The sequence below is a fragment of the Salvelinus namaycush genome, chromosome 33 (genome assembly GCF_016432855.1).
Source record: "Salvelinus namaycush isolate Seneca chromosome 33, SaNama_1.0, whole genome shotgun sequence".
Lineage (NCBI taxonomy): Eukaryota > Metazoa > Chordata > Actinopteri > Salmoniformes > Salmonidae > Salvelinus > Salvelinus namaycush.
This window is the reverse complement of record NC_052339.1, coordinates 2,007,642-2,032,771: the sequence shown is the minus strand read 5'-3', so window position 1 is coordinate 2,032,771 and position 25,130 is coordinate 2,007,642. Positions and strand designations below refer to the sequence as shown.

At 45.2% G+C, this 25,130-nt stretch overlaps 1 protein-coding gene across 2 annotated transcripts in view; it reads right to left on the bottom strand.

Moving 5' to 3' along the window:
• LOC120027964 (CYFIP-related Rac1 interactor B) overlaps positions 1-25,130 on the bottom strand; it is a 63,468-nt gene that overhangs the window by 5,140 nt on the left and 33,198 nt on the right. For both annotated transcript variants that reach the window (XM_038973061.1, XM_038973060.1), the window contains 7 exons: positions 14,497-14,579; positions 14,017-14,138; positions 13,618-13,723; positions 6,514-6,653; positions 4,055-4,132; positions 1,881-1,997; positions 1,654-1,733 (listed from right to left, as the gene is read on the bottom strand). In XM_038973061.1, coding sequence (XP_038828989.1) covers positions 1,654-1,733; positions 1,881-1,997; positions 4,055-4,132; positions 6,514-6,653; positions 13,618-13,723; positions 14,017-14,138; positions 14,497-14,569 — 716 coding nt within the window. In that variant the 5' untranslated portion in view covers positions 14,570-14,579. The remainder of the gene's footprint in view (positions 1-1,653; positions 1,734-1,880; positions 1,998-4,054; positions 4,133-6,513; positions 6,654-13,617; positions 13,724-14,016; positions 14,139-14,496; positions 14,580-25,130) is intronic.

The following is a 25,130-nucleotide window of genomic DNA, read 5'->3' as shown; positions in this document are numbered from 1 at the left end:
GAGAGAGATATAAACTCAGCAAAAAAAGAAACGTCCTCTCACTGTCAACTGCGTTTATTTTCAGCACACTTAACATGTGTAAATATTTTTATGAACATAACAAGATTCAACAACTGAGACATAAACTGAACAAGTTCCACAGACATGTGACTAACAGAAATGGAATAATGTGTCCCTGAACAAAGGGGGGTTCAAAATCAAAAGTAACAGTCAGTATCTGGTGTGGCCACCAGCTGCATTAAGTACTGCAGTGCATCTCCTCCTCATGGACTGCACCAGATTTGCCAGTTCTTGCTGTCAGATGTTACCCCACTCTTCCACCAAGGCACCTGCAAGTTCCTGGACATGTCTGGGGGGAATGGCCCTAGCCCTCACCTTCGATCCAACAGGTCCCAGACGTGCTCAATGGGATTGAGATCCGGGCTCTTCGCCGGCCATGGCAGAACACTGACATTCCTGTCTTGCAGGAAATGATGCACAGAACGAGCAGTATGGCTGGTGGCATTGTCATGCTGGAGGGTCATGTCAGGATGAGCCTGCAGGAAGGGTACCACGAGGGAGGAGGATGTCTTCCCTGTAACGCACAGCATTGAGATTGCCTGCAATGACAACAAGCTCAGTCCAATGATGCTGTGACACACCGCCCTAGACCATGACAGACCCTCCACCTCCAAATCGATCCAGAGTACAGGCCTCGGTGTAACGCTCATTCCTTAGACGATAAACGTGAATTCGACCATCACCCGTGGTGAGACAAAACCACGACTCGTCAGTGAAGAGCACTTTTTGCCAGTCCTGTCTGGTCCAGAGACGGTGGGTTTGTGCCCATAGGCGACGTTGTTGCTGGTGATGTCTGGTGAGGACCTGCCTTACAACAGGCCTACAAGCCCTCAGTCCAGCCTCTCTCAGCCTATTGCGGACAGTCTGAGCACTGATGGAGGGATTGTGCGTTCCTAGTGTAACTCGGGCAGTTGTTGCCATCCTGTACCTGTCCCGCAGGTGTGATGTTCAGATGTACCGATCCTGTGCAGGCATTGTTACACGTGGTCTTCCACTGCGAGGATGATCAGCTGTCCGTCCTGTCTCCCTGTAGCGCTGTCTTAGGCATCTCACAGTACGGACATTGCAATTTATTGCCCTGGCCACATCTGCAGTCCTCATGCCTCCTTGCAGCATGCCTAAGGCACGTTCACGCAGATGAGCAAGGACCCTGGAAATCTTTCTTTTGGTGTTTTTCAGAGTCAGTAGAAAGGCCTCTTTAGTGTCCTAAGTTCATAACTATGACCTTAATTGCCTAGTGTCTGTAAGCTGTTAGTGTCTTCACGACCGTTCCACAGGTATGCACCTGTTCATTAATTGTTTATGGTTCATTGAACAAGCATGGGAAACAGTGTTTAAACCCTTTACAATGAAGATCTGTGAAGTTATTTGAATTTTTACGAATTATCTTTGAAAGACAGAGTCCTGAAAAAGGGACATTTCTTTTTTTGCTGAGTTTATGTGATCGTATACAAATGTAAGCAAGGTTTGAAATGATTATATTTTTGTTAAAAAATTATATTATAATTCAAATTCTTTGTAATTATGTTCCAGTCTCCTGACCATCCGCTCAATAAAAAATAAAAAAAACGGCCTGTGGATGGGATCACTTACGGCGTTTCCAACATGACTTTGCACACACTCGCCATCGTGCTTAAGCAGTCTGTCGTGTTCTCGATGGGCAAGTTCTTATTCTAGGCCAACAGAAAGAGAGACGGGAAGTTTTTTCCTACAGTAAACCACATTGTTGCATTGGTCACTTCAATTATTGATGGGCAATGTGTCAGATATTAAGGTTGTTAAGTAAGGAAGCTGTGAAACCACTTTCGATGGGATCCTACCTCTGAGACAAACTTTGTCGTGCCGTCGCTTAACGTCTTCAACATGGGCGTGGCATCGGCGTAGAACAGAGATATCCGATTGGCCAGCTCGTTGTTGACTTCATTCTCCCCCTCTGTCTGAAAACCAAGGAACAGTTCATCAATGTTGTCACTTTACAAACATTGAATATTATGGAGAAAGTAGATGCTGGTAGAGAAATACTGTATATTCAGTAACGGTAAGGTGATGATTTTTCTGCCTTAAAGACTGAACCTTTATTCTCGAACGCGGAATAATATGAATAATCCTCTGGGACGTCAAGACATGTCACATGAAAAAAGTATCACATTTGAATAAGAACTAATGTATTTTCCACCAGAACAGATAAGTGTTGTGTCTTTGTATAAAATGTCTGAGTGATTCCAGTAGACAGTGCCTGAACGCTGAGAATTAAGTAATGCTCCTCTGTACTGCTGGGCTGGAGAAAGTTTTCAGTGCCTGGCTATGGATAGACAGCGTCCCAAATGGCACTCTATTCCCTACATAATGCACTTCTTTTGACCAGATCCCCATGGGCCCTGATCAAAAGTAGTGCACTTTATAGGAAATACGGTGTGTCATTTGAGACACAGTGACAGGCTCTAGCAGTGACAGGTTTGAACAGTCGGACCGTCTGGGGCCATTTGTTAATGGCAAATTCACGTAGGGGGAATAAAGCTACAGGTACATGTAGTGAACAAAAATATAAATGCAAGATGCAACAATTTAAAACGATTTTACGAAGTTACAGTTATGGATTTCACATGAATGGGCAGGGACGCAGACAATCAGGAGTTTTACCCCACGAAAGGGCTTTATTACAGACAGAAATACTCCTTGTCCGGATGAGGTTCTGGTCTGGCATGGATACACTTGGTCTGGTTGTGAGGCTGGTTGGACGTACTGCCAAATTCTCTAAAACGATGTTGGAGGCGGATTATGGTAGAGAAATTAACATTAAATTCTCTGGCAACAGCTCTGGTGGACATTCCGCAGTCAGCATGACAATTGCACACTCCCTCATCTTGAGACATCTGTCATTGTGTTGTGTGACAAAACTTCACATTTTAGAGTGGCCTTTTACAGTCCCCAGCACAGGTGCACCTGTGTAATGATCATGCTGTTGGATGGATTATCTTGGCAAAAGAGAAATTCTCACTAACAGGGATGTAAACAAATGTGTGCACAACATTTGAGAGAAATAAGCTTTTTGTGCGTATGGAACATTTCTGAGATATTTTATTTCAGCTCATGAAACTTTACAAGTTGCATTTCCATTTTTGTTCAGTATAGATAAAAACCCAGGTGCGCGTCTCGAGAACACGGGCAGATTGCGTTTACTTTATTCACTAAAGAACAACTGAAAAAATTCAGACCTTTCTCAGATGTCCTTGGTCCTATTGAAAATGGTATACTTGCTGTCATTTTGAAGTGTGGCTGTGCGGAGATAGGAGGCTGAATTGTTCTTTAGACGCCTGCCATGCTATCGCAAGAATACATCTCATCTAAATAATACAGCATTTCTAAAAGATTCAAATATCAGGGGACAAAATACTGACCCCTGTGGTACATGGGGTTTAGAGATGATACAACTAACTTGTACTGCCTTTAAATGTATTTATGATAGACTTAGTGCAAGATCTACTCATGAAATAGTTATCATATAGCCCATAATGACCCTATATAGCCTGTAATGTTAATGCAGGATGAACACTTGGCCCCCTGCTGAGCTTGATGAAGCGGGAAGAGGACTGGGGCACCGGGTCTTTCTGGGTGGTTTCCCTTATCACCAGTGTATCCCAGAGGGTCTGTGGTGCAGACCCCAAACTGTTCTCAGATCATGCTTGAACTGTTCCACTGAGGCCTGTGAGTCCCAGAGGGTGCATATGGTGCATGTCGCTCCGCTCCGACCCCTGTGCTCCAAGTGAACGCCTCAAACTCCCTTTGAGTCCCCAGTGGCTCAAGTAAACTATTTTCGGACGAGTTGCATACGCACAAAGGCTGACATATTGTGCGTTTGTTGACGGACAATCATCTTCGTTGTCCAAAAACCGCTGACTTAATCCGTAATTATCGGACACAAAATATCTGTGCCCGTAGCCTCAGGGGGAAAGAACCATCAGCCCCTCAGATTAGATTTCAGTAGTCAGCTCACCGGTGTATTGTTGATCCGCATGCGGCTCAAAGTTCTCCTGTAATAGCTGAAGTCATTCTGGATGGCAGGGTTAGTCATCTGCAACACATGGATTAACATGTACATTACAAACAGAAAACTCTCAGGACTCTGTATGTGTGTGTGTGTGTGTGTGTGTGTGTGTGTGTGTGTGTGTTTCTGAAGTTAGTACAGCACACAGCATGCGGCAGCAGATGTCCAGCTCTCTGAAATACTCCATCATGACAGGATGTTTTAGCAAACAAGGCAGATACATTGCTAGGGACGGAGATGGAATGAAAAGGACATCGATAGGATTGAATCTTCTATTTATGTATATCCCTTCATATTTCCTCGCTTGTCCTTTATAATAGGACACATTTATTTTCAACTGTCAATGAATGAAATACTTGTTAGTTCCCTTTAGCAGTGTGGCAGTGGCTCAGTCTGTTTGGAAGTATGAAAGAAGTGTCAACAACACTAAGGATGATGAGAGGCTACTAGAGACGCTCTTGTTATACAGATAGTGGAGGTTTGCGGTTACAATACAGACATGAGACAGTGCTCCTTACTACTGGGACCACCAGACAAAGGGAGGTTAGCGGTCAGAGGTCACAGGTCAGGCCATGAGGTGACACTCTGATTTAGGGGGGAGGGAAGGGGTAGCTTGCACCCCTATGTGATTAGCTATAGAACATCGGTGACATTGTGATTTGGCAACACAACCTCAAATCTTACTTTGTCGAGTAGGCACACTCCATTTTAAATCTCTAGAGGCAATCGACGCAAACAAAGAAGCGCGGCTGCCCTGCTTCCTTCCACAAAGACGATCATTAGACCTTGCCTTGAGTGGAGCTTACCTTTAATAAACCACTGGCCAATCAGTGGGCCCCGTTCAGCACGTCAACCTCCTGCTCCTCCAATGTGCTGAGACGCCTCCCTAATTACCCCTAGCAACACGCTATTAACCCTGGCCAGCACGAGAAGCAGGGTAATCCCACCACAATAGATTGGTACCTAGTGCTAGTGGCTAGTGCCAGGCCAGCCCATTTCACCAGTGAGTGGCTTTAAAAACGCGACAGGCGGGTAGGCGGGTGGGTGTTCTAACTAGGTCAATGCCTGTCATCGGCGTATGGGGAGTGAAAAATGTATGAATGGTGCCTGGCATGACACCTTGCACCCCCTTACTTTCACACTTTTTTAGTGCCCATGCAGGGTATGGGGGTACCAGGCAGGAGGGCTAGTTAATTGGGGTTTCGTGACGGAGTGCCTGGGGGTGTCAGGATGCTAGTTTGAGTAGGAGGGTGTGTTTGTGTGTGTGTGTGTGTGTACACATTTCGCTCCGACGCCTTGCGAGCTGGATGAAAACTCATTTGATTATATCTGACGTCCGTATATTAAGGACTCCCTGGCACATTTGCTAGACTACTTGGCCAGGCGATTGTAAGTGGAGGATCTGTCTGTGACTCAAACAAATAGGCAATCTGTGGGTTTCTACCCGGGATCAACTATAAAGCATGTCTCTGTGTGTTGAAGACGGGAGCCCTAGCCAAGTGATGCTTCCCAAATGGCACCCTAATCCTTTTATAGTGCACTAGTTTTGACCAGAACCCTATGGACCCTGGTCAAAAGTAGTGCACTACATAGGGCATAGAGTGCCATTTGGGATGCTGGCAAAAAAGTACCAGCCTACTACACTATCCTATTGATCTTCCCATTCATTCCAGCAGTGTGTATACCAGTGAGTGGTATTCAAAGTCAGGGGGGAACTGCAATGGGGTCAACAAAAATGCCCCATATTTTTTTATATTTTTTTATATAAATAAGAGTACAGATGTATGGGACAATACATAAAAGTTTTTGAGAAAAATAATTAGAAAAATACCCTTTTATTGAGTAAATGTATTTATAAGGTTTCTTTTCATTTTGATAAAAGTTGAAAATGGAATTAGTAATGAGAATGAATTGAATTTGTTCATGTATTTGTTCATGTAAAAATCGAAATGTACCGATTATAATGTTGTGTCATTATAGTTGGGGTAGGGTGGGGCCACGAGAAATTATTGCAAAAGCAATTGCGGCCCCAGAAATTCTGTCGGGAAAAAAAAGGGCTGAAAAAGTTTAAAATACCACTGGTGTAGACTACAGTATTATAAACCAAGTCTTCCCTGGACAGGATCCAAGTTGTATCATCTGTTCATTGGCTGAGGCTTCATGGTGTACAGCACTAACACCTAAATAACAAGGTATTAACACCTCGTTATGCCAAACAGAGTTAGCTCGCACGTTATCAGAAGGAATAGGTACACTGTGTATATAGTAACAACTTAACCATGCCAACAACAGCACCACACAAAGCTATTATAGCTTAGAATAACAACAGGGGATGGATGAAATGAGGGAACGGTGGGGACTCTGGGCTAAATTGAGGAAATGGTGGCCAGAGATGTCATGGGACGTACTTTGAGCTCGTCGAAGCGCAGTGTGAAATGCAGGATCTCGGCGAACTGCTTGGCCAGCGCCTGCTCGCGCTCCAGGTTCTGCGTGGGGTTGTCATACGTCTCGCTGGTCAGGGCTCCCAGTAGGCTGTGCAGCGCCGCTTCTGTAACACAAATCAAATCAAATTGTATTGGTAAAGGCACAGTCAACTTAATGTATGTAAACGTCTGACCCACTGGAATTGTGATACAGTGAATTATAAGTGAAATAATCTGTCTGTAAACAATTGTTGGAAAAATTACTTGTCATGCACAAAGTAGATGTCCTAACCGACTTGTCGAAACTATAGTTTGTTAACAAGAAATGTGTGGAGTGGTTGAAAAACGAGTTTTAATGACTCTAACATACGTGTATATTAACTTCCGACTATATCCATATCCACTGTAAAATGAGTCCTCTATCGACATAACCTGAAAGGCAGCTCAGCAATGAAGAAGCCACTGCTCCAAAACCGCCATAAAAAAGCCAGACTAAGGTTTTCAACTGCACATGGGGACATAGGTCATACTTTTTGGAGAAATGTCCTCTGGTCTGATGAAACAAAAATATAACTGTTTGGCCATAATGACCATCGTTATGTTTGGAGGAAAAGGGGGGATGCTTGCAAGCTGAAGAACACCATCCCAACCGTGACGCACAGGTTGTGGCAGCATCATGTTGTGGGGGTGCTTTGCTGCAGGAGGGCCTGGTGCACTTCACAAAATAGATGGCATCATGAAGGAGGAAAATGATGTGGGTATATTGAAGCAACATCTCAACATCAGTCAGGAAGTTAAAGCTTGGTCGCAAATGGGTCTTCTAAATGGACAGTGACCCCAAGCATACTTCCAAAGTTGTGGCAAAATGGCTTAAGGACAACAAAGTCAAGGTATTGGAGTGGCCATCAGAAAGCCCTGACCGCAATCCTATAGAAAATTTGTGGTCAGAACTGAAAAAGCGTGTGCGAGCAAGGAGGCCTACAAACCTGACTCCTTTACACCAGCTCTGTCAGGAGGAATGGGACAAAATTCACCCAACTTATTGTGGAACGCTACCCGAAACGTTTGACCCAAGTTAAATAATTTATAGGTAATGCTACGAAATACTAATTGAGTGCATGTAAACTTCTGACCCACTGGGAATGTGATGAAAGAAATAAAAGCTGAAATAAATCATTCTCTCTACTATTATTCTGACATTTCACATTCTTAAAATAAAGTGGTGATCCTGACAGGGAATTATTACTATGATTAAATGTCAGAAATTGTGAAAAACTGAGTTTAAATGTATTTGGCTAAGGTGTATATAAACTTCCGACTTCAACTGTACTTATGGACGAGTGATGTCAGAGCGGAACGGACTAAGATACAGTGGAATAGTATAGAATACTTATATACATATGAGATGAGTAATGCCAGATATGTAAACATTAAGTGACTAAGATACCATACCATAGAATAGTATAGAATACAGTATATACATATGAGATGAATAATGAGTAATGCTAGATATGTAAACATTATTAATTGACTAAGATACCGTAGAATAGTATATAATACAGTATATACATATGAGATGAGTAATGCCAGATATGTAAACCTTATTAAAGTGACTAGTGTTCCATTCCTTAAAAGTGGCCAGTGATTTCTAGTCTATGCCTATATGCAGCAGCCTCTAATGTGGTAGTGATGGCTGTTTAAGACACGGACAAGGAGAGGGTGTTAGAGACCGTTGTGTGTTGTGAATGATTAGCTAAATATCGGTCTAATAAACGCAATAATCATGAAGTACATCATGATATCAAATGTATGGCAACTAGAATTTCCTGCTTCTGTAAGCCAGGGACAAGGAGAGGGTGTCAGAGATAAGGAGGGAGGGAGAAAATATTGAATGATAAGCTCAATATCTGCTTAATAAATGTAACAATTGTAAAGTACATCATGTGTGCCAAATAGAATTGCCCTGATGGTAGTAGCTGTACAAAACAAGGACATGTGATGGAGTGATGATGGTGCCCGCTGCCCAGGGCCCTATGACAGTCTAGGGTTGGGGAGGGGTGGGGGTCAAGGGAAGAGCTGTCTCTAGGGGTGGGATGGTGGAAGGGGATGGAAAGATCACCTAATCAGATGGAGATGAGACATGAGTCTAATTATCTCATTGTAATGAGAGACGTGGGAGGTGCTCCATTCATCCAGGCTTCCTGCCATTGTTTTGACAGTAAGTAAATATGAAGACTTTACATGACTTTAATGGGGTAAACCACACAGTTCTGTAGTAACAAGCTAGGTAATGGAAAATATAATCACTCCCCCACTAGTATCCTGGCCAGCTGTGCATTTCCCAACATTGCCTTTCTGTAAAGGAGGTGAGTGAGCTAACGCAGTAGACACCCAAATGCTTTTCCGTTTGCATTTCCATGTCTCAAGATAGCTAACGAAAGCACCAAGACGCTCACCATGAATAAACAATGGCAAAACCATCCACGAGGGAAAATGTAGTTGCAGTCAGAAAGTGAAGCATTCACAGTCTAGACTCACGAAGATAACTAGATTTAACATAATGACATAACCCGGATGAGCCAAACACACACACACACACACACACACACAGTGTAATCTGGTTGCACAATAACACCAACTTCCACCTGGCTGCACATAATCGTGACTCTGATCCATGTACAACTCTTACCACTTACAGTAGAGCACAAGGACATAATACACACCGCTATAAACCAGACAAAATGATTCTCTCTTATTAAGATAGACACACAGAGATTCGCAGACAGAGGTTTTTGCAGAGGCGGACTGCGAGCTGGCAGTGCTGGCCAGTAAATTGAGCATGTTGGCTATTCTGTAATGACCCCCATCTGCTTGGGACAGCGCATTGCTTCTGCTGCAGCGAGGAGGAGAGGGCTGGTTAAAAATGGCCTTAGTGACGCAACAGAAGTTGAGATGGGGCTGCTTTTAGGACTCATATCTGAATCGAGGCACACTACCATGTCTGGAGTCTGGAGGATGGGGGGGGGGGGCGCGTCTGATCACGGATCACGGACCCTTCAGGTCACGGGAAGAGCAGGCGAGCGGAATGTGGGAACGTAGACTAGGCAGGCGCTGCTCAGCTCTGTTCACATTGGGAGAGGAGGGGATGGGTGGGAGGGTCAGAGGGTTGGCAGACATTCACTCCAACCCTGCCGTCAATGGACTCCTGTCCTGAACACTTCTATTGGTGGAAGCTTAACATTTATTGAGTAATTAAGCTACATCTTGCACTACTTAAAGTGCTTAAACCTGAACGATGAGCGACACAGTTATAATATTGTGGAAGGTAGTTTCTAATGTTCGGAACATACATGTCTGGGGGGTAATAACACAGCGAGGTCTGATAAGCCATCTCTCAGCCAGCAGCCATCCTCTCTGTCTGTCTGCAGCTGAGCCAGTCTGCGGAAAAGGTCGGCGGGCATCTCTTATGTCAGGCAGGAGGCAGCTGAGGCAAAGGTGGCCCCCGGAGTCAGAGCAGTGGAGCGGACGGACGGATGCGTGGGGAGACAACCTACTTCATTATATAACACACACAACATGGCCTTGGTGGGCTGGTGCCCACTGTGTTCATTAACTGACTGCAGTCTCAGCCAGTCGCCACTGTGATTAAGGGGTTAAGGTCGGTGAAGCGGCAAGGGACGGACTTGCTGGTCCTCTATCTCTCTCAAATCAAATTTTATTAGTCACATGCGCCGAATATGCGCCGCGTAGACCTTACAGTGAAATGCTTACTTACGAGCCCCTAACCAACAATGCAGTTACATTTTGGGGGGGGGGTAAGAATAAGAGATAAAAGTAAAAAGTAATTAAAGGGCAGCAGTAAAATAACAATAGCGAGACTATATACAGGGGGGTACCGATACAGAGTCAATGTATGGGGGCACTGGTGAGTTGAGGTAGTATGTACATGTAGGTAGAGTTATTAAAGTGACCATGCATAGATAACAACAGAGAGTAGGAGTGGTGTAAAGAGGGGGTGAGGGGGGGCTGCAAATAGTCTGGGTAGCCATTTGACTAACTGTTCAGGAGTCTTATGGCTTGGGGGTAGAAGCTGATAAGAAGTCTCTTGGAACTAGACTAGGCGCTCCGGTATCACTTGCCGTGTGGTAGCAGGGAGAACAGTCTATGACTAGGGTGGCTGGAGTCTTTGACAATTTTTCGGGCCTTCTTCTGACACCGCCTGGTATAGAGGTCCTGGATGGCAGGAAGCTTGGCCCCAGTGATGTACTGGGCCATTCGCACTACCCTCTGTAGTGCCTTGCGGTCTGAGGATCCATGCCAAATCTTTTCAGTCTCCTGAGGGGGAATAGATTTTGTCATGCCCTCTTTACGACTGTCTTGGTGTGCTTGGACCATGTTAATTTGTTGGTGATGTGGATAGCAAGGAACTTGAAGCTCTCAACCTGCTCCACTGCAGCCCTGCCGATGAGAATGGGGGTGTGCTCGGTCCTCTTTTTCCTGTAGTCGACAATCATCTACGTTGTCTTGATCACGTTGAGAGAGAGGTTGTTGTCCTGGCACCACATGGCCAGCTCTCTGACCTCCTCCCTATAGGCTGTCTCATCGTTGTCGGTGATCAGGCCTTCCACTGTTGTGTCATTAGCAAATTGAATGATTGTGTTGGAGTCGTGCCTGGCCGTGCAGTCATGAGTGAACAGGGAGTACAGGAGGGGACTGAGCACGCACCCCTGAGGGGCCCCCCGGGTTGAGGATCATCATGGCGGATGTGTTGTTACCTACCCTTACCACCTGGGGGAAGCCCGTCAGGAAGTCCAGGATCCAGTTGCAGAGGGAGGTGTTCAGTCCCAGGGTCCTTAGCTTAGTGATGTGCTTTGAGGGCACTATGGTGTTGAACGCTGAGCTGTAGTCAATGAATAGCAATCTCATATAGGTGTTCCTTTTGTGGGAAAGGGCAGTGTGGAGTGCAATAGAGATTGCATCATCTGTGGATCTGTTGGTGCGGTATGAAAATTGGAGTGGGTCTAGGGTTTCTGGGATAATGGTGTTGGATTTGAGCCCTGACCAGCGTTTCAAAGCATTTCATGGCTACAGATGTGAGTGCTACGGGTCGGGAGTCATTTAGGCAGCTTACCTTAATGTTCTTGGGCACAGGGACTATGGTGGTCTGCTTCAATGTTGTTATTACAGACTCAGACAGGGAGAGGTTGGCTCGTGTCACTGGGCAGCTCTCAGCTGTGCTTCCCTTTGTAGTCTGTAATGGTTTGCAAGCCCCTGCCACATTCGACGAGCGTCAGAGCCGATGTAGTACGATTCGATCTTAGTCCTGTATTGACGCTTTGCCTGTTTGATGGGTCGTCGGAGGGCATAGCGGGATTTCTTATAAGCTCTAGCCTTTAGCTCAGTGCGGATGCTGCCTGTAATCCATGGCTTCTGGTTGGGGTATGTACGTACGGTCACTGTGGGGACGACGTCATCGATGCACTTATTGATGAAGCCAATGACTGATGTGGTGTACTCCTCAATGCCATCGGAGGAATCCCGGAACATATTCCAGTCTGTGCTAGCAAAACAGTCCTGTAGTTTAGCATCTGCTTCCTGTGACCACTTTTTTATTGATCTAGTCACTGGTGCTTCCTGCTTTAACTTTTGCTTGTAAGCAGGAATCAGGAGGATAGAATTATGGTCATATTTGACAAATGGAGGGCAAGGGAGAGCTTTGTATGCATCTCTGTGTGTGGAGTAAAGGTGGTCCAGAGTTCTTTTTGTTCTGGTTGCACATTTAACATGCTGATAGAAATTTGGTCAAACGGATTTAAGTTTCCCTGCATTAAAGTCCCCGGCTACTAGGAGCGCCGCCTCTGGGAGAGCTTTTTCTTGTTTGCTTATGTCGGAATACAGCTCATTCAATGCTTTTCTTAGTGCCAGCCTCTGACTGTGGTCGTATGTAAACAGCTACAAAGAATACAGATGAAAACTATCTCGGTAGGTAGTGTGGTCTATAGCTTATCATGAGATACTCTACCTCAGGCGAGCAAAATACATAGACCGCCACCCCTTGTCTTACCATACGCCGCTGTTCTATCCTGCTGGTACATCGTATAACCAGCCAGCTGTATGTTGATATTGTCGTCGTTCAGCCACGACTTTGTGAAGCATAAGATGTTACAGTTTTTAATGTCCCGTTGGTAGTTTAATCTTCCGTGTAACTCGTCGATTTTATTCTCCAAAGATCGCACGTTTGCTAGCAGAATGGAGGGAAGTGGGGGTTTATTTGATCGCCTACGAATTCTCAGAAGGCAGCCTGACCTTCGGCCCCTCTTTCTCCGCCTTCTCTTCACGCAGATCACAGGGATCGAGGCCTGTTCTCAAGGAAGCAGTATATCCTTCGCGTTGGACTCGTCAGACTCATGAAAGGAAAAAAAGGATTCTTCTACTCCGTAGTGAGTAATCGCAGTCCTGATGTTTAGAAGTTATTTTCGGACATAAGAGACGGTAGCGGCAACATTATGTACAAAATAAGTCAAAAACATAAGTTACAAACAACGCAAATAAACAAACAAAAAAACACAATCGGCTGGGGGCACGTAAAACGTCTGCCTTCTTCTCAGGCGCCATCTTACATTCCTTTCCATGGTAATGAGGAGTCCTCAGCTCTGGGAGGAGGTGGGTATCACATCTAGCCGGAGTGCAACGCAAGCAAGCATCCCATCCCATGGCTAGGAGTGTGTGCACTGTGCATGTTTGTGTGTGTGTGTGGTTATGCATGTTAATTTCTGCAGTTCAGCAGCCGATATCGCTGATGTGATTGCGCATAGAGACGGTTAAGGTCATGAGAGCAGTGTGTGTATCTTACATATAACCACTAGAGAAGCTGTAGCTAGTGAACCTGACCTTCTACACAAAGCTCTGAAGGACACGTCACTAGTCTCAGGCAGGTGTGGGTGTTGTTTTGAGACTCAGAACAGGGGCTGTATGCATCAAGCGTATAGGAGTGCTGATCTAGGACCAGATCGCCCTGTCCATGTCATCTTTATTAATTGTGATTTTATAAGGAGAAACTGATCCTAAAATCAGGCCCCAGGTACGTACCTAATCTCTGTGAGAACTGGTAGAACTTCTTGAGTTTCCCCACCAGGGGGACCACGGCCGCCCACGCTGCCTCCTGTAACGCCTCGTCGTTGGGGTTCTGGATTGCCTGGGGGACAGGAAAGACAAGATGTTGAATAAAGTCTGAAGTTAGTTAGTATCTAGTTTAATCCTGAGTTAGTAGTTTATCTAGTTAGTAGTTTAATCACCTTCTGGGGCTGTATGTATCAAGCGTCTCAGAGTAGGACTGCTGATTTACGACCAGTTTGGCCTTTTAGATCGCAATTACTACAATTACATGGACATGGGCAGGATCTGATCCTTGATCAGCATTCCTACTCTGAGACTCATGGCCCGCTCCCTTGTATGAATGAAGGTTTGGTGATGTTTTTAGTATTTTACCTCTCTGATCTCTTGACCCGCTCCCTTGTATGCTTGCAGTTCGTCCAGGATTCCCCTAGCATCCTTCAGCACCAGGTCCACCTTCTCCCACACTTCTCGTTCTGCGTCTGTGGGCTGGGCATCTAGTGGACACAGGAAGACAATCAAGTGGGTATTTCTATGACTGATAGGGAGTCTACAGATATAAGTGAAGAGGCTCTAGGCTAGGCTACATCTCCCTTCTAATTGTTATTCCAATGCAGAAATTCAGTGTCGTGTCAGGTAGTTTCTAATGTAATATCATGTTCGGAACATCCAATCCTACAATAACAGCATAGCTAAGAGAAGAGCTGATTGATGCAAATGGGAAATAGATTAGGTTCTGTAGCCTCTGGGCGTGAGGAGAGGTAAGAAGGGGGACGGCTAAAATAAGTATGATTGGAAGTCCAAGTGTGTAGATAGGGATTGTAATAAAATAACCCCTCCCCCCCAAAAACATACTTTCAAAATCGAGGAAAAAATTGGGCTCCTGTTCCAGATCTGTGCAAGTCAGGACTTTTAGCAGGTTCCCCATGTTACGATACCTGTTGAGACAAAAGGAGAAAACACAACAATATGGTTTAACATGAGTGGAGGCAAGTACACAAAATATATGGGTTTGTTAGTAGTGGGAAGTAGTAAATGTTGTGGTATTGAGGGGGCTGGCAGCCCTGGTTCCTGCTATGTGCCCCGATGGGTCCTCTGAGACCCTGTGTGGTTTTCCTGTACCGTGCACTGGCACACCAGATGTCCCCAAAAAGCCCACCTCTCCTAAAATAGAGGACAATTTACGGGAATCACTCTGCCTCAGAGACCAAGTCCAACTGAGTGTGACTTCTCCATTTTACTCAATTCCCTGCAGATAAGCATTTACGTCTAACGTTTACTAACAGCCGTTATATGCAAACTTGTCTGTTAAATTAGCTTCTTTGTTCTGTCACACATACCCTGTACATGCACATGGATAAATTCAGATCCTGACCAATGACTGTCCTCACTATAGCAAATGACTTGATCTGATGATCACGATCTGATTCCCAGTGCAAAAGTGGATCATTGTGGTATGCCATATCCCACTGCTGGCTTGCTTCTGAAGCTAAGCAGGGTTGGTCCTGGTCGGTCTCTAGATGGGAGATCATATGCTGCTGGAAGTGGTGTTGGAGGGCCAGTAGGAGGCAATCTTTCCTCTGGTCATAAAAATAAAAAATATCCCAATACCCCAAGGCAGTGATTGGGGACATTGCCCTGTGTAGCGTGCCGTCTTTCGGATGGGATGTTAAACGGGTGTCCTGACTCTCTGTGGTCACTAAAGATCCCATGGCACTTATTGTAAGAGTAGAGGTGTTAACCCTGGGGTCCTAGCTAAATTCCCAATCTGGCCCTCTCACGGTCACCTAATCAAATTTTATTTGTCACATGCGCCGAATACAACAGATGTAGACCTTACAGTGAAATGCTTACTTACAAGCCCTTAACCAACAATGCAGTTTTAAGAGAATAAGGGAATAAGTTTTGTCGTGCCCTCTTCACGACTGTCTTGGTGTGCTTGGACCTTGTTAGTTTGTTGGTGATGTGGATGCCAACTTGAAGCTCTCAACCTGCTCCACTACAACACTGCCGATGAGAATGGGGGCGTGCTCGGTCCTCCTTTTCCTGTAGTCCACAATCATCTCCTTTGTCTTGATCACATTGAGGGAGAGGTTGTTGTCCTGGCACCACACGGTCAGGTCTCTGACTTCCTCCCTATAGGCCGTCTCATCGTTGTCGGTGATCAGGCCTACCACTGTTGTGGCATTAGCAAACGTAATGATGGTGTTGGAGTTGTGCCTGGCCGTGCAGTCATGAGTGAACAGGGAGTACAGGAGGGGACTGAGCACGCACCCCTGAGGGGCCCCTGTGTTGAGGATCAGCGTGGCGGATGTGTTGTTACCTACCCTTAACACCTAGGAGTGGCCCGTCAGGAAGTCCAGGATCCAGTTGCAGAGGGAAGTGTTTAGTCCCAGGGTCCTTCGGTTAGTGATGAGCTTTGAGGGCACTATGGTGTTGAACGCTGAGCTGTAGTCAATGAATAGCATTCTCACATAGGTGTTCCTTTTGTCCAGGTGTGAAAGGGCAGTGTGGAGTGCAATAGAGATTGCATCATCTGTGGATCTGTTGGTGCGGTATGCAAATTGGAGTGGGTCTAGGGTTTCTGGGATAATGGTGTTGAATGTGAGCCATGACCAGCCTTTCAAAGCATTTCATGGCTACAGACGTGAGTGCTACGGGTCGGTAGTCATTTAGGCAGGTTACCTTAGTGTTCTTGGTCAGCTTACAATTGGCTCATTCATCCCCCCTCCTCTCTCCTGTAACTATTACCCAGGCCGTTGCAGTAAACGAGAACGTGTTCTCAGTCAACTAACCCGGTAAAATAAGGGGGAAAAAATGTAATACAGTGATCCCTCGCCACTTCGCGGTTCACTTATCGCGGATTCGCTATTTCGCGGATTTTCATAATGCATTTTTTTTTTTTTTTTGGTGCATTGTGCTCTGCATTCTGATTCGCTAAAAACTCACTCCCGCTTCTTGTATCAAAACATGCTACGAATTGTGCTATCATTTTGTCGTCTCGTGCAGTTATGTGTACGTACATAAAACAGCTTGGCAAATTTACATTAAGTTGGCCAAATTATCTTGTAATTTCGAACATCTCCTAAACCCATAATGTCGACGAAACGGCCTACACGTGAGTCACTGTATTTGTATACATGTAATAGTTGCTAATTGTAAAAAAAAAAAAAGTTTTCTATTTCGCGGATTTCACTTATCGCGGGTCATTTTCGGAACGTAACCCCCGCGATAAACGAGGGATTACTGTATATTGTTCTGTTTATGAATGCCAAGTGAACACAAAAACGGAAATTTCAATCTCTGGTTGTCTGCAACCAGTCAGATTTCCTGGAACTGAGGCAGTTGATTCCTAGAAGCAGAGGGGTGTGTGGGGAGGGGAGATAATCTCACCTCAGAAGGAGTAGTGTGAGAACTAAGCCCACTATCCTTCCCCAGCCCCTCTCACTAGTGTCAATATGAGGCACACAGATTCACCCAGTACCTGGAAAACACAGGTAAACCAACCTCCAAACCGAGCAGAGGGAAACCACTGTTGTAGAGTTCTGGGAGAGGGAACCCCTGCTGTACACACTGTCGGGTAAGAGGGTCCCGTGTTTTGTGTGCGCACACACACACACACACCTTATGGATGTTCCTAATACAGTTCATTCCTGGCCAATGACTCATATTTAGGGCAAAATTGGAGTATGGTACAAGAACACACATTCTGTATGCGCTACTGTATAACACAAAACTTTCCAGTCCCGAGGTGCACTTAGACTGTCTGTCACAGCACTGAGTCATTCCCTAGAAAGCCAAGTTGAGGAAATAGAATAAATATGGAAAATATGGACCAGACAAGCATGTACAGTTCTGCAGAATCGGACAAACTGAAGCATTCACACTGCCCAGACTCAGGAGCTAAAGAAGTCCATGATTGCCCCAACAGTATTTTGACTGCTCCTTTTATGACTGCAGTCTATTGGCGATATTTAGAAAGCATCTCAGTGCAGGGGTGCTGATCTAGGATCAGCAGAGAGCCACGCTCCAGGAAGCCAGTGGGATATAGGTCCTTCTGATTCCCTGTCTGGAGTTGTGTGTTATGTAATCAGGAGTGACAGCCTGGCAAGACAACACCTTCTCTCCACAACTAGAAAGCACAGAGGCCTGTTGGGTTGGTACTGTACTGAGAGACAATGTTCAAATGGCATTGGATCAGGGGTAGAGAGAAGATAAGATGAGAAAAACTTTATTGTCCCTGAAGGTACATTTTCTTGGACATTTAAGTGCTGTTGCTGGCTAGTAGTGACACTGAGCTAGACTGGCGACACCTTGTGACAAGGTGGAGATGGCTGAGAGATTCAACCTTGGTGACAGGGTGAATACTCTGATTACTGGTGGCAGGTTAAAACAAACTCAGTGGCTGAGTGAGTACTGGTAAACCCGAGTAAGCTGATTAAGGTTAAAGTCAAGGTAAAGCTTAGTGACAGAGTGAAGCTCAGTGACAAGTTGAAATTAATTGCCAGTGATTGTGAATGAGCGCAGAAGCAAGGTAATTGACAAGTGATGAATAGAGACAAGATAAAGTTATAGGCTAGTCACTACATTTTTCCTCCTTGTGGTTGAATAACTCACGATGAATAAATATAAGTATTATCCTTTTAAACAAGTATTGGTGTAATCATTTGAAGGAGGCATTGAGGACACATTGTCTTCGCCTGTACACTAGTACTCCCTGCAACTTTCATTAATGATCTCTCTCCCTCTCCCTGCACTCGAAGAACCGGTTTCCATGTGACCCACTGCCCACCTGGGGCACACCCACCTGTCACCTGCCATGCCTGGCTCTTTCATAACACTCTCCGTTAACGTGACCTGAATGATGCTGCTACACCTCACTGGCTAACTCCCTACTACCTTATACTGGTGGTAGCGACATAGCGGAAAGACAGGAGAGATGACAGCGCTAGAAGGGAAAAGAACAGAGGAATACTTTTACGTCTCATTAGTTGTATGTACGGGATATGCATGGTATACATCGTCCAACAAAATGCTTACTTGCAGGTTACTTCGATGTAATGCGACAACAATAAGAAATAGTAAAAAAACATAAAAAAATAAAAAGTAAATGACAGTAGAATAGAATAAACATTTTAGCATGAGTGTAATACAGGAATGCATAATTTATAGTCCAATATTTACACGTGTATTGGGGAAGGGGGGGGATGACGGGCAAGTGTATAAATTGAGCATTACAATAAGAATCTGGTAGCAGCAGTTGTGGTGTGTGCTAAGGTGAGAAGAATCAGAGCAGGTGGTCAGTACAGTTTAAGTGTTCAGCAATCTGATTGCTTATAGATAGAAACTGTCTCTGAGCCTGTTGGTATCAGACCTCATGCACCTCAATGCTGAACTGTAGTCAATGAACAGCATTCTCACAGGTGTTCTTCTTGTCCAAATGTGTTACGGCCATGTGAATAGCGATGGAAATGGCATCTTCCGTGGATCTGTTGGAGCGTAGGCAAATTGGAGTGGGTCCAGTGTGCCGCTGGCCTTGATGTGTGCCATGACCAGCCTCTCGAAGCATTTCATGATGACCGAGGTGAGTGCGACGGGGCGATAGTCATTTGGGCATGTCACCTTGTCTTTCTTGGGCACTGGGACGATGGCGGTCTCCTTAAAGCAGGTGGGGACCACAGAGACCGTTTGAAGATGTCAGCTGGTATTCATGCTTTTGAGAGTTTCGTCACGTCAGCCTCGGAGAGCGGAAACACCTGGTCGCCAGGAGCAACAAGAGTCTTCCTGGACGGCTCAGTACTGTAGAGGGGAAGACAAGGGAGGAATCACCTCGTTGATTATCCCCAGACGGAGGGGAAGGAGTGAAGTCACATCACCATGTTGTTGAATGACTAGGCCTTCCCAATGCCTCTCCCCTAGTCCTCTACTGCCCTCTCTCAGGGAGTAGTATGAGGCATGGTGCCACCACCAGGCTCAGAGAGCTAAACACAGCTCCCTCGCTCAGTCTACACTGAGGTCATTTTAAGGACGGGGATTTGCGGTAGCTTCGGCTTCGCATTTCAAAGTCCAAGAGCAGATCCTCCAGCTTATGAAAAACCTAATGAGAGATGAAATGAGGACAGGCTTTCTTTCTTTTGCTTTTTGCCGCGCCAGCAGAAATGATTTTGGTGAATGGTTGAATTACAGACCCCCAGGTTCTCATTGAAACCAAATGAAAAGCTAAACCTATTGATGATAACTAAAAAATATATATATCAAACTTGTACTCGTACATTGAAAATGTTTCTATTTTGAGCCAAAGTGTAGGTGCCAGTGACGAATGGGAAATGGTTTTCAAATCAAATCAAATTTTATTGGTCACATACACATGGTTAGCAGATGTTAATGTGAGTGTAGCGAAATGCTTGTGCTTCTAGTCCGACAGTGCAGAAATATCTAACAAGTAATCTAACAATTCCACAACAACTACTTAATACACACAAATCTAAGTAAAGGTATGGAATAAGAATATGTACATATGGATGAGCGATGACCGAACGGCATAGGCAAGATGCAATAGATGGTAATAGAATACAGTATATACATATGAGATGAGTAGATATGTAAACATTATTAGTGACTAGTGATCCATTTATTAAAGTGGCCAATGATTTCAAGTATGTATGTAGACAGCAGCCTCTCTGTGTTAGTGATGGCTGTTTAACAGTCTGATGGCCTTGAGATAGAAGCTGTTTTTCAGTTTCTCTGTCCCAGCTTTGATGCACATGTACTGACCTCGCCTTCTGGATGGTAGCGTGGTGAACAGGCAGTGGCTCGGTGGTTGTTATCCTTGGTGATCTTTTTGGCCTTCCTGTGACATCGGGTGCTGTAGGTGTCCTTGAGGGCAGGTAGTTTGTCCCCGGGAATGCGTTGCGCAGACCGCACCAGCCTTGCAGTTGTGGGCTGTGCAGTTGCCGTACCAGGCAGTCATACAGTCCGACAGGATGCTCTCAATTGTGCATCTGTAAAAGTTTGTGAGGGTTTTAGGTGACAAGACACATTTCTTCAGCCTCCTGAGGTTGAAGAGGCACTGTTGAGCTTGGAGAGAGAGGCACTGTTGTGCCTTCTTCACCACACTGTCTGTGTGGGTGGACCATTTCAGTTTGTCCGTGAAGTGTACGCCGAGGAACTTAAAAAATCTTCCACCTTCTCCACTGCTGTCCCGTCGATGTGGATAGGGGGGTGCTCCCTCTGCTGTTTCCTGAAGTCCATGATGATCTCCTTTGTTTTGTTGACGTTGAGTGAGAGGTTGTTTGAGAGGCTGTCACCGCCTCCCTGTAGGTTGTCTCGTGGTTGTTGGTAAATGGTTTGTGGTAATGATCCATTGCTCTAAATCATGTGAGATGAAGAGGAGTAGAACATTCAGTGCTGAGAGTAGAGGAATGCAAGAGAAGAGACAGGAAGGGGGTGGTTTTGCACCCATTCATTGGTATTGGAGGTTCTGATATGTCAGTGGGAGTCCCGGCCCAGCGGACAGGGTGTGGTTATTTTTGTTTTGGACCCCCCACTGGGCAATCGTGTGCTCACAGAGGAGGAGGGGGGGGGGGGGGGGGGGGGGGGGGGGGGGGTTCGTCTAGGGCCAGGGTGCACTGCTTTACAACCGCGAGCCCAACAACGCTCTCCAATTGGCTAAGCCACACTCCACCACCATGTGCTGTATCCATGGACTCAAAAAAAGCTGGTGCCATTGAAAACAAGCGGCCAGCCAATCAGAGGCGAGCTTGGAGAGAGATGGTACAGTGGTGGTAAGACTTGAAAGCACATGAATATATTAATACAGATGAGGTCATGTGCCAAAAACCTTCAGATTAGAAGTGGAGCGAGGGGATCTGGTGAACAGGCATTGAAGGAATGTTTTTTCCAGCTTCCAGCACTAAGTGAATAATTTCCCTGAGCAAAATGCATCTTGGTTTTTGCCAAATTGCTGTCATGTTCTAAACTAAATGACAACTCACAAATATTTATACTGACAATATTCCTGTATAAAAGATATATACTTTTTTATTTGAGAGCGGACTTGCACAGCCTAGGAGAATGAAACAGTGGAGGAATAACAATAACGACATGAGTGAGGAGATCTCGGTATCAGCCCTGAAGATCCTAATATTCAGTGCCACGCCCATTGAACATGGTGACCCCAGGATGGCATTCCTGGAGTCACACAGACACACACCTCTGTACCCCCTCCATGGAAACGCCCCAAAAACACTGCTAGACTTGAGGCTCCGGGTCTGCTGCGATGTCCTATAAAAACAGCTCATTGCTGCAGGGGGATTATAGTGCTGACATTCCACTACTACGCTATTCTCTCTCTCTGCAGCAGCGTGAGGATCCACTCTTACTACGGCAGTGATGCCCAGCCATCCCTGTTTATTTCCTCTTCAAATCTACAGACAAAACCCCCATAATGACAAAGCAAAAACAGGTTTAGACATTTTTGCTAATTTATTAAAAAGTACAAAATTGAAATATCACATTTACATAAGTACTCAGATCCTTTACTCAGTACTTTGTTGAGGCACCTTTGGCAGCGACTACGGCCTCGAGTCTTCTTGGGTATGACGCTACAAGCTTGGCACACCTGTATTTGGGGAGTTTCTCCCATTCGTCACTGCAGATCCTCTCAAGCTCTTGTCAGGTTGGATGGGGAGCGTCGGTGCACAGCTATTTTCAGGTCTCTCCAGAGATAGTCTCTCAGATTCAAGTCCGGCCTCTGGCTGGGACACTCAGGGACATTCAGAGACTTGTCCCGAAGCCCCTCTTGCGTTGTCATGGATGTGTGCTTAGGGTTGTTGTCCTGTTGGAAGGTGAACCTTCGCCCCAGTCTGAGGTCCTGAGCACTCTGAAGCGGGTTTTCATCAAGGATCTCTCTGTACTTTGCTCTGTTCATCTTACCCTTGATCCTGACTAGTCTCCCAGTCCCTGCCGCTGAAAAACATCCCCACAGCATGATGCTGCCACCACCATGCTTCACCGAAGGGATGGTGCCAGGTTTCCTCCGACGTGACACTTGGCATTTAGGCAAAAGAGTTCAATCTTGATTTCATCAGACCAGAGAGAGAATCTGGTTTCTCATGGTCTGAGAGTCTTTAGGTGACTTTTGGCAAACTCCAAGCTGGCTTTCATGTGCCTTTTACTGAGGAGTGGCTTCCGTCTAGCCACTACCACAAAGGCCTGATTGGTGGAGTGCTGTAGAGATGGTTGTCCTTCTGGAAGGTTTTCCCATCTCCACAGAGGAACTCTGGAGCTCTGTCAGAGAGTCCATCGGGTTCTTGGTCATCTCCCTGACCAAGGATCTTCTCCCCCGATTGCTCAGTTTGGCCAGGCGGCCAAGTCTAGGCAGAGTCTTGGTGGTTCCAAACTCTTCCATTTAAGAATGATGAGGGCCACTGTGTTCTTGGGGACCTTCAATGCTGCAGAAATCTTTTGGTACCCTTCTCCAGATCTGTGCCTCGACAGAATCCGGTCTCTGAGCTCTACGGACAATTCCTTTGACCTCATGGCTTGGTTTTTGCTGTGACATGCACTGTCAACTGTGGGACCTTATATAGACAGTTGTGTGCCTTTCCAAATTATGTCCAATCAATTGAATTTACCACAGGTGGATTCAAACCAAGTTGTAGAAACATGTCAAGGATGAATAATGGAAACAGGATGCACCTGAGCTCAATTTAGAGTCTCATAGCAAAGGGTCTGAATACTTAGGTAAATAAGGTATTTTTGTTTTTTTATTTTTAATAAATGTGAGAGAAAAAAATTAAAAACCTGTTTTCGCTTTGTCATTATGGGGTATTGTGTGTAGATTGATAAGAAAAATATTTAATCAATTTTAGAATAAGTCTGTAACGTAACAAAGTGTTGAAAAAGTAAAAGGGTCTGAATACTTTCCGAATGCACTATATATTTGATGGAAATGCAAAAAAAATTGTCTTTATGTGACTATGATATGTGGGGGTGTATTTGGGGAGGGGGGGGGGAGTACTGCAGTGGCGGAAGCAGAGCAGAGAGGGAGGCAGCTTTAAACTTGACCTAGATTCTCAGGGTGACAAGCCACATCGCATTAGCCCAGTCGGCCAGGACCAGACCCACCGGAGCTCGCTGCTCTCTGACACTGGCCCGATATGACAGGCAGAAAAATGGGGGAGCACTTCCCAAAATGGGGCTGGCACGCAGCACCTCCCCGTGATGAGCATTACTGCAGTCAATGCACACGTTTTATCTCCCGTTTTGCATCAACGTAGCCTACTACTTTAACATTTCAACACTCATCAGATTATTGAGGCAAACTACAATTCATCCTTAAAGCTGCATATTTGAAGATAAAAATAAAACCTTTGAAATCCAAAGCGACCAACCAAAGCAGCAGAACTCACAGAGAGAGAACTGGGTGATGAAACCAGGAGATTCAGCTAAGCCCTACTCTATGGACTGTACCTGATCAAAGCCAGAAACCATGGAAACAACTACAGTCGGCTACACAAACAAAAATACGCACACTCACACACACACGCATGCTCACACACACACGCATGTTCACACAACTTTGTATTACAATACTTGTGAGGACTTTTTTACCATAACCATAGCCCTAACTTTAACTCCTAACCCTAAACCATAATCTAACCCTTACTCCTAAACCTAACCCCTAAGCCTAAAATATACTTTTTATAAGTGAGGACTGGCCAAATAGCCTCACTTCGCTGAATTTCCCTTGGTTGACCATTGTTGTGAGGACTTCTGGTTGTCACAACTATAGTAAAAATTGTTGGGAACACACACACTATTCTTCAAGAAGCAATGGCTATACCTATATCATTAATTCAAAAGTTTAAAAAAAATGGATGTACCAATCCCAGACTCTCTCTGAGTAGTTGAGGCAGTATTTGGTGTTTTATTAGGATCCCCATTAGCTGTTGCAAAAGCAGCAGCTACTCTTCCTGGGGGTCCACACAAAAAATTTACCATAATACAGAATGACATAATACAGAACATCATTAGACAAGAACAGCTCAAGGACAGAACTACATACATTTTTTAAAAGGCACACGTAGCCTACATATCAATGCATACACAAACTGTCTAGGTCAAAATTCGATTTCAAATAGGGGAGAGGCGTTATGCCACGAGGTTTTGCTTTATCTGTTTTTTGAAACCAGGTTTGCTGTTTATTTGAGCAATATGAGATGGAAGGAAGTCCCATGCAATAAGGGCTCTATATAATACTGTACGTTTTCTTGAATTTGTTCTGGATTTGGGGATTAATTTATAGTCCATAAAGACAGAGCAACCTGAGGATCACTGCAGTGCTGTGGATAAGACCTGGTGTTCTCTCCGTGCATGAAGAAAGAAAAATACACGCACCGACTGAAATATTCTTCACGTTTTTTTTTTTCTCCACAGGAGCAACATCAGTACTGGTGATGAGAAGTCCCCTGTAGCCAGACTTAGTG